The 10,831-nt window shown below is 35.8% G+C and overlaps 1 protein-coding gene across 1 annotated transcript in view; it reads left to right on the plus strand.

Moving 5' to 3' along the window:
* Positions 1–10,831, plus strand: part of LOC105618616 (diacylglycerol O-acyltransferase 1) — a 102,463-nt gene that overhangs the window by 70,841 nt on the left and 20,791 nt on the right. The window contains exons 7-8 of the mRNA XM_012200147.1: positions 5,257–5,434; positions 7,401–7,509. Coding sequence (XP_012055537.1) covers positions 5,257–5,434; positions 7,401–7,509 — 287 coding nt within the window. The remainder of the gene's footprint in view (positions 1–5,256; positions 5,435–7,400; positions 7,510–10,831) is intronic.

Here is a 10,831-nt window from a genome sequence, read left to right on the forward strand (position 1 = left end):
GTAGTGTATTATGAACTGTTAAAACCGACTGAAACAATCACAGGCGATCGGTATCGAACGCAATTGATGCGTTTAAGCTGAGCATTGAAAGACAAATGGCCGCAATACAACGAGAGACACGATAAAGTGATTTTGCAGCATGACAATGCTCGACTCCATGTTGCGAAAGTGGTCAAGACATACTTGGAAACGTTGAAATGGGAAGTCCTACCCCACTCGTATTCTCCAGATGTTGCTCCCTCTGACTATCACTTGTTTCGATAAATGGCACACGGCCTGGCTGACCAGCACTTCCGGTCTTATGAAGAAGTAAAAAATTGGATCGATTCGTGGATAGCCTCAAAAGATGACCAGTTTTTTCGACGCGGGATTCGTACGCTATCCGAAAGATGGAAGAAAGTAGTGGCCAGCGATGGACAATACTTTGAATCATAAATGTATAACCAGTTCTTTACAATAAAGCCTTGAATTTCGGAAAAAAAACGGCGGAAGCAAAGTTGTACACCTTTACTTTATATACTTTATTTCTTTTAATTGAAAAAATTGTTTATTAGACTTTCGGACATAACAAAAAATAATTCTGAATTAATTGAGACGTGTCGATTACTATGAATTCCAATCGCATTCAAGCAAATGCATGATTATTTATATGCCGAAATTGATTGATTTATATACACAGATCTGAAAAAATTCAAGAATACTTAAATCATTAAAATAATGATTATTCAAAATTGCCTTCTTTTTACTTGCTTTATTCTAAATGACTTTAAAAGATAAAATATTATTTATTAGAGTATATATATATTAATATTAAATATTGTTTATATGTATATTAAATATTGTTTATTATCCTCCAATCTAGAGATCAAGAAAAAAGCAATTCTGAATTAATTAGTATGTATATGTACGTCGATTACTATTCATGATGATTTATACAACGAAATTGTTTTATATGATCTGAAAGAATCATCAAATATGTATTTAAACCGTTAAAATAGGAGTTATTTGAAATTGTCGACTTTTTTTATTTTGCTTCATTTTAAATGATTTTGAAAGATAAAAAATTGTTTATTAGACTCTCTCTCGCATGAGAAAAAGTAATTCTGAATATTCCCTGCGTGAGCATGTGTACCATCGTGCTGCCGATTACAAAAATACGAGCGCGCGATAAGCAAGATATTCACGCTTTATCGAAGCGAGAATTTTCTGCGAGGCGATGAACAATTTTCAACTTTCCTCTAGATTTAGCGCTCGCCGGTGTTCAGAGACTCCCCATGCTACGTTTAGCACCGAAAATTAAGATGGATATTCTCCGATATGGACATCGGCGTATTCGTGTTTGGCGTTTCGCTCACAGTTAATTAGCCGTTATCCGCTCGACCGACCCGCATCGTTCTCTCGCTGGAGTGTCCTAATTACGGCAAAAAGTGACGTAGTTGGATATAATTATCGAAACCCTGTGTTCGCGCGACACTTCGGCGCTCGCTCATCGGCTCATCGCGAGGTAACGCGATGGCGACCAGTCCGATCGATCGATAGACAAATGCAATCGACAAAAGCCCACCTCGGGACTCCGTTATTACGACCACGAGCTCGTGTAATCTAGCGCGCGCATGGACGCCGTGTAATTTTCGCCCTTTCTACCTGACCCGAACTCCTATGGCACGTCGTATTATTACGTCCTGTAATGACGGCGTAAAACTAGCCGTGGAGCCTGTAACGTAGACCTGTACATATGTATCGCGAAGGTAGTGCACTCTTCACGTTTTTGTTACGGCTCGATCGATCATGACGCTTCTCATGGTCGCTTACTTTAGAAAGAAGCTGAAACATCTTTCAGTGGCCAGATAGATCTTATTTAACAGGTATTATAACTCTTATAAAAACAACTTATACTTCAAATGATAAAAAAATTTTCTTTACAAGACTGAGCCAAGATTGTGTTTAACAATAATGTTAAGTAGTGACGTTAAGTAGTTAGCAAGAAATTAGTGAGTAAAGGAGAAAGTGATTGTGGCATCCCATTTATATTTTATACAATAATTTGATTGATAATCAATATTTAAATTTAAAACTTAACTATTATATTCATTAAAATGTTATCATTCAACTAATTCTAGACTCAAAGTTACGAAACATTTATTATACCTAAGATATTATAAAAATATGACATTGCATAAATTGCTCGAAGAGAAATAAGGGTGATAATGTATGACAAAAATAGATTTAAACGGCGAGTTTAAACTAAGCAAAAAGTCATAAATAATCACTATAGAATTTGCCACTTAATTATATCTACACTGGTCATAATATCACCTTTTTCTCTATGTAAGCGTGTACTTGATTTGAAATAAAAATGGGTGTCGATGTCGTCTTAGATCCGCGTGCCATCAAGGATGCGAGACAATTTACGAGTCTACAGAATTGCATGGTCAAAGATCGCAAGCAATCGTATCGATTGGTTAAAGCTTCTTCTTCTTCTTCTTCTTCTTCTTCTTCTTCTTCTTCTTCTTCTTCTTCTTCTTCTTCTTCGGTAACGTCGGTTCTTAATTTGTGAGAGTTCTCGTTCGAGCGGCGTTCTTGTAAGGATGCTGCTTTTTCTGTCCCTGTACTACCTCTGCCCTTCTATCGATTCCTTTTTTCGCCGTTCTTTGCCCGCCGTGCCAGTTTCGAGATATATGAACGAGGGTGGTCTTAAGCGCGAGGCATCCCTTGGCACAAAGACGAAATTACGTCGGCCCTTGAGACGCCCTCGGGCTGAGATTGAAAAAAATAGAAATTACACCCGTCGCGAACGGAAGCCTGCTCGATCCTGCCGCGTCCCCATGAGATTTAACCCTCTCCGACGAGAACGATCCCCGACTTTCTTCCATCCTTCTGTGGCCATCCACAGACGTGATAGGAGCCACTAAGGAGATCTTGAGAGCGCAGATAGGCGGATCTTAAGCAATCGCAGAACGCGAGATTGACCCTCGATCAACGTAAGATATTTCTGCGAATTCTTTATCTTTCTTGCTATATAGATATCATCTTTTATTCTACTGAATAGTTTGAAAATAAAATTGAAATAAAAAAATACGAATATTATATATTTTATTTGTAAATGCAAATGAAAGAATATGATCCGAAGTGTTGGAAGTCGTTTGATTATTTGTTGATGATTTTGGTTTATAATATATATATATATATAATTACATAGTTAACGTACAATTATTGCTGTATATTATGCATCGTTGTTAATGTTTGGTACTCTAATAAATAAAGCCTTACGATGCACCTGAGTCACCCTCAGTCTGCGAGATAAGGAACGTCATGCTATGTTAAGAATATGTCAACGATCGTAGTGACAAAGCCTCATTACAAACAAAGGAAGGACCTAGAATATCCTATCGATTGTTCCGTTAACATAATTATTGAATCGAATGAATCAGGTGATGTTATGAATAAATAAACTCGATTATATCTTACTCTGAAAATATAAACTAATATAAACTAGAATTTAACTGATATAACGCTCTTAACAAAATTTAATAATACTTTAAATTAAATTCTTTTATTTATCGGAAATAAAAAGCTTTTTATTAAATGAATTAATACATAGCGTAATTAGAAACTGAGCAATATTAACAGTGATTTGTAATTTTACGTGTAAATGAAATTGATAAAAGATTCGAGCATTTGTATAATTGATCAACTGGAAATGCTCCGAATAAATACAGCAGTTTCTGCAAACCGAACTGCAGGGAGTGGTTTTTAATTAATAATCCGTCGGTGGAAGGTTTACTGCCCAAAGATCACAGGTTTGAATCAAACGAATTTACATGGAATATTAACGAATCATTAAATCGTTTCCGAGTGCTTCTGCGTGATCGTGCACTCGTTAATTTCGTTTATTTGACTGTTCTCTGAAATCACGTCAATTTCGTTATTTCTACTTAAATAAACGTACGCAAATTGCGATATGCTTCATTCAAGACTAGTTCCTTTTTGCTCAGAATTACAATTTCCTTGTTTTTATTTATAGGAATGTAAATATAAAATTTATATTATAACATAAATATCATATAAAAATATATCAATAATAATTGATTATTGATTGACGATTGTAATTCTTCCTCGTCTTACCGTTTTTATATTGCTCGAAAAATTTACAGTTTCCTGTAAACAATTGCATCGATAACTGACGTTTTGCAGATGATTTTGTCGTCACAGAAGCTTCGTCTTTCTCTGTGACGGTTGTTGAACAGGAAAAAAAAAATAAACTATGTACATTTATTTCGCATTTAGAGAGAGAGAGGGAGAGAAAGAGAGGGGGGGGAGGGGGCAGAAAAAGACATGATAAAAAGAAGCGCGAGGAATTTAATTTGGTCGAATTCTTCTACATTTATTACGAGGGTTGCAGAACGACGCCTGTAGTCGGTCGTCGACGTCCATGTCGATCGACGTCGCGAGAGCAAACCGCGACTGGCACAACTCCTGGCATCGCGACGCCAGTCCGCTGTCGAGTTCGAGCGACAATGCAGAGCGCGGCACCCGGCACAACCCGGGCTTATTTGAATTCCAGATTGGATTATTCATCGGATTTGGATAATTGAGGGGATTCTATCAGTTACTGGTTTGGCGTCGGGGTGGGATTAGACGCGCAGATGGGAATCCGCACACCTAGCACAACGCTGAGAAATTCCAAGGTTTCCGGCCGAATAGATCGCGCGAACGAATCAGTTTCGTTGCTTAAGAAGTCTGAGAAACTACTCGAGAGACGTGTGATTGTACAAGCGAGAGATACAATTATGAAACTTGTAGGAATTCTCTAGAAATTTTTAATTTTACAAATTGCGATTAAGCGCGCGCACACACACACACACACACACACACACACACACACACACACACACACACACAAGCATTTAAATCGTGTTAATGCTGCAAACATGTATTTGTATATAAAGTAGATTCTTGATATTTTCTGCGATTTGTATCTTTTAACCTTTTATTCAAAAGCAAAAGCTTCTTTAAACAAATTTTTATATTGCTTATTTCATATTTGTTAGATCTTATATCTTTCTGTGTCACTTTACTGACTGTGTTGCATGTCTATTTATGAAAGGAAAGCCTTTCATTCACACAGTGAAAAGAAGAAACATTAAAAGATATTTTTTCCTTCGTAATATCATGGATTTTATTAATTTTTTTATTAATATAATCGTATAATAATAAACTGACGCGACCTAATAAAATATGCTCTTTCTATTACAGCTTCCGGCATTCAACAGAGTGCAAATGATGTCAGCGACTTTGAGCATGAGAACGACTGTGGAAATTCATTAGTAAAATATCCTGATAATCTAAGCTTCGGCGATCTTTATTACTACATATTGGCACCCACTTTGTGCTACGAATTGAATTTTCCCAGAACGCAGCGGATTCGAAAGAGGTGAGTAAACGATTGATTTGCAATTGTGACTTTTGCACTATAGTATGAAGCTATATTTGTGATTTTTTATCAAAAGCTTCCAACTAATGTATCTAATATTAATCTTCCACGAGAGACTAATATTCTGTAAGTTTTTGACGTTTTTTTTTCATAGGTATCTATTTTGAAATTGATAACAAAAACAGAAATATCTTCTTATTAGAGAGAGTGTGAGTACAAGAATGTTCGAAATTGACAGAGATATTTCGAGCGAAAACTTAGATTTCGATTAAAACAAACAAGGCTGAAGGAACATTTTAAATGAATAGAATTTCAAAAACATTAATTTTGAAATAATGTTAGTTCTCTAGTATTCTTAATGTAAGTTCTCTAGTATTCTTAAATGATTTTTATCCATTTAACTTCTTTGAAACTGTGTTTCAATTTACACATGTCTTAAAAATACCAGCAAATTCACTTCGATTAAACAAATCAAGTAAAAACTTGATATTGTCTGAGTTTGGTCGCGCGGGCGCATATATTGCACGAGGTGTATAAATCCGTCTTTGCTCTCAGATTTCTCGTATAGATTTCGTCAGTAATATATCCCTCGATTCTCTCTCATGTCTTATTTTCTTTTCGTAAAGAATGTCAACAAATGTCGAAGTCGCCGGTTTACGAAACTCAGATTCCAGCGAATGAATTCTGTTCTGAGAAGAAAATTTTGAAGAGGAAGAGAATTCTTACTTGGTCCGATTTTATCTAGAACATGAATTATTCGCGCGTGTCGAAATTGGACGAAGATTCCGTGAGATTCTATTTTAGAATTCCTATACTCATTTGAGAAATTTGATTTAAATTTATTTTCGATACGCCATTTGCGAATAATAATTTAATTATAGGAATGTATGGAATTTTCATGAATGAATGAAAGAATTCTTTGTTATAATTCCTAACTTCAATATGTTTTATAATAATGTTAAATATCAAAAGTAATGTACATACAAATGATTAATAAAACGTGAATTATTATGGGATATTTCCATAAGGAATTTAACATTAAATTAAACTTTATAAATAATTGATTCAATGTATGGGTATTAAATTTTAAAAACATATGTTAAATTTGGATTACATGGATTACCCAATTATATTTAATTATGCATTCAGAATGTTCTATCTTGAAAGATTATAAGTAATACTTGTTGATAAATCAGATTTGACAAATTAAATTATTATACGCTTAGTATATCTTCTCAAGTTTGTCCTTTTGATTTGGTATATTGTAATTCGTTTTCATTGTGTGCTTTCTCCTTTTGTATCGTCTTCTATGCGGCCACGTTGGTTGAAACGTCCAGACTTTACTTGTCGCTAGCAGTTTGCTGAAAACGAAAACTCACGCGGACGTGTCGTCGAATAGGAACGTCGTTTCACGCGATAGCACTCAAAAGTCGTATTTCCGATTTTTCGAGAAGCGGTTTATGTCGAGGGAATGATTGGGAGGGTAACGAGAATGCAGGGGGTGGAAATTCACGGAATCGGCCGGAAATCGGTTTGCGCCGTCGATAAAATCTGAAAGCAAATAAATGTATACCAGTATAATGATCAGTGTAATAGAATCACATGGAAGCGAATTAGTTTGGATGGTCAATAAATCCGATAAAAAATATATTTTCCCGTTCGTTGTAATATATATTGTATATGTTGTACGGATATATTTCATTGTCACAAAAGACAAAAGTGTTACTTTTTTAAATCAGAATCATATATATTTTATTATCAAAATGTACAATTTATAATTTTATATATATTGTATGTATACAATATGTGTATATAATTTTTGCGTTTTTAAATGTCATTAAGAATTAAATGATATTTTTGACAATTTTATATAAGATAATATTATATTATCTTAAGAATATATTTTTTAATATTAAGAGAGGATCTTTTGTATATTTATCTATAATTTATCCAATATAATTTACAGATTTCTTATAAAACGGATATTGGAAGTCGTCGTAGGATGCCAAGTAGTGATGTCACTTTTTCAACAATGGATGATACCTTCCGTAAAGAATTCATTAATCCCCTTTAGCGTGAGTGTTTTACATACTGCATTATTATGACATTTTTCAAACAATGTTTTGCGTCAATTCTTAAATTTTGTCTGAAGCGCAATACCTTGTTTACCTTCTTACTCACTTTTATTCTCGAACAATATAGATAATAAACTATTGATGTTTCGGATGATATTTCTTACTTTATTATGAAAGCCAATTATTTATCGTGCTGGTCATAAATAAATCGGGCTAACCATGATAGTGTAACAGCTGGTAAGACAGGAGTCGAGAGACGAGTAGAAGTGTAATTTGGTTTCGCCAAATAGGTACGATCAATCTTTCGGGTAATACTCTGGCCTGGAAATTCGATACACACAAATATACGGCAAATTCTGTATTACCTCGAACAAACAGGGATCCCCGCGCTACGAATTCCCTCATGATAAAATACGCAGGAAAAAGGGAGCTGTCGCATACGCCACAGTTGCTGTAATATTGTTGCAAGTTACACCTGTAGGCAATATATCCGTCTGTGACATAACGTTGCATAATATCACGAGTATGATGTAAATTGTATTTCTTAAAATGCTAAACAGATGCGAATGGAAGGAAACTAAGGGTTTCAGCGACACGTACAAAGTATATTTTTTTTATCGCTTATGCTCGCCCGAAGGTGTTGCAGATATATTTCACAGTGTTAATAACTTCATCGCGAGAATTCGCAGTGTCTCCATTCCGTCGAGGCAACAAAACATTTACAGTGGAAATGGTATACAGCCAATTTATTTTCGTGACGGTATGGTAGCAGTCTCGATAAAAATAAGCGAAAGTGAGAAGAAGAAATGAAGAAACGCGTCAGCGGCATATCGTTTTAACCCGTTGCGTCGCAATAATGCTCGAGGCACGTCATCAGTTTTTATCTCACACGGAGTTAAATCCTCCGCCTTGATTTGGCAGTTAGATTTAATACCTTAGATTTAATAGGAGGATGATATTTTCGCGAGTGATATTTTCGCTGCAAATATCTCGCGTTTTCTCTTCCAATTGGACGATGCCCTGTCAGTGTGATAAAAGTTAAATACATTTGCGGAATCTACAGTTATCACCAGTCATTTATTGTGAGTTTTGTTACTTCCAACGAAATCCTAATTTTGTTTAAATATCTCGGATTAAATCTTCAACTCTTCAATATTTATATGAAAAACCGACTGTGTGCAGAGTTTACCTGTAATAATTAGTTTCTTTTTGATGAAGATCAGAGTAAAAAAAACTATGGATAAATATTTTTTTTCTGGAACATTAAATCGTATATTGAATTATTTAATATATCATATTAAATATGATATCATATTGAACAGAAAACTCACTTTCTTTCTTTCTCTTTCTCTTGTCTCTCTGTTTCTCTGAAACATGATTTTTATTAGATTTTCCTATAAAGATATAATGAAAATGTGGCATGCACTAAATTAATTTTAAAAAATCGTTAACGACGAGGAAGTTAATTAGCCAATTATCAGTCGCTACCAATGAGGTGTAATAAACGAACCGCTTAATTAAATAAGTTGTATCGATAATGGTATAGGAAAAGGCCAGTTTAAAGCTAATTAGAGGAGTACGCAGAGTGTGCAGTATTGATAAATATATATACTTTTAATTTCGTTCGGATACCTTTGATTGCGCGGTAACGAGAGGTTGTGGAGGTGTGTGGAGTGTGTGAATATGTACCGCGACGATGGGAATTTTGTATTGGGTGCTCGTGAGAGACTCATGGATTTAAATGGGACCTTTTATGTGGCTGAGCTTAACCACAATATGGCAGACGTCCGCGGTTCACCACCTACGCCCATATTTCGTACATAATGCTATCGAAAATCCGGATCTTGCAATCGATCCGCTAGAGCTACTAATAATTCAGCTATTCATACTAATACTGACTGCAATATGTTCGATAAAATTACAAAAAAAAATTCTTACGCGTATAAATACGACCTGTACAATGAGTATGAGGTCGATAATGTTTATCATATATACTTTTTTACTTTTACTTTTTTTTATGCAGAATTGATTTCATTTAGTATAGAAGCTGGAAATACAATTAATAGAGAGACAATTAATTTTTGATTAACTTTAATCAATCTAGAATGCTTTCTGATTTACAATCATTTGTGCAAATACAATAAAACAGGTTAATAAAGCATGAATCACAAACAAATGTAACGCTTAAAGCATATTCAGACCAAAAATTCCAATTTTAGCTTCAGCATGATTAAAAATTAATTAAGGCGTTTCGCGTATACATTCTGCATAATTAAAATAAAAGATATAAATAACTATGTCAATAATGTTTCTGTCTGCTAGTTTATATAAACACAAATATGTCAATAATGTTTCTGTCTGCTAGTTTATGGAAACACAATTAGCAAATAACATTATATTTTTTTAATGAAACATGCTCATTATCGAAGAGCAATCTCTTTGATACAGCTACCGTCAATTTGGTTTGTGTATTCGCGTATTATTTACAGTTGGATGCATTGTTGCAGAGCTTTGCGGGAGTAGCAACTATTCCTTTCCATAACGGTAGCGCTAATCGGAACCTCCATATTCACGATTAGGCAATCCAACGGTATGTTTCCTCCTTGACGTCCCTTCGCCGCGTTCGGGGTTATATCCCGCGCAGGATTATTAAGCGTTTCCATCTCGGGAATCAAGATCGACGCGAGCCACTCAGCAGGGAACTGGTCCTGGGAATCCGACCGCATGATTTTGCGTCGCGGACAAATTGCTTCTGCAAATCGTTCGACGCCCTCTCTGCTGCGCTATTCGCTTCTCCCTCGTTCTCCTTTCAGTTCCCAAAGAGACTCGAAGGAAACACTTTGCCAGGACGCACGCTAGAAATAGGAGGCGATGGTGGCGTTCCTTCTCCTTCTCACTCTATTGGTTCCCCGCAATGGTAGCATTCGAGATCGCGGTATCGACCGAACGCAAAGTAATTGCCATTGCTGCTAGGTAGTTGCAGGGAAGTTAATGCTAGGATAGGGGCCGGACGACAAACCCCTTCGACCGTTTCGATTCTCCTCTAGTTCGATCGCTTCCGCGCTGATCGTTTCATGCGCCATTCTTTTTTCGTTCAGCGACAAATTGGATCTGATAATTGCGAGTCGCGATTACAAAAGTCACGTCGTCGATCGAACGTCCAGCTGGCGCTGAGAGACGATGTTCGCTTCCCTTGATTTAGCGTGGTCTGTCACTATCTCTCGCGGAGGTTGGCGGGAATGAGGAAAAAAAGGAAACAAAAAAGAAAAGAAGAGAGAGAGAGAGAGAGAGAGAGAGAGAGAGAGAGAGAGAAGAGAGATAA

Source organism: Atta cephalotes, assembly GCF_000143395.1.
Source record: "Atta cephalotes unplaced genomic scaffold scaffold00017, whole genome shotgun sequence".
Taxonomy (NCBI): Eukaryota; Metazoa; Arthropoda; class Insecta; order Hymenoptera; family Formicidae; genus Atta; species Atta cephalotes.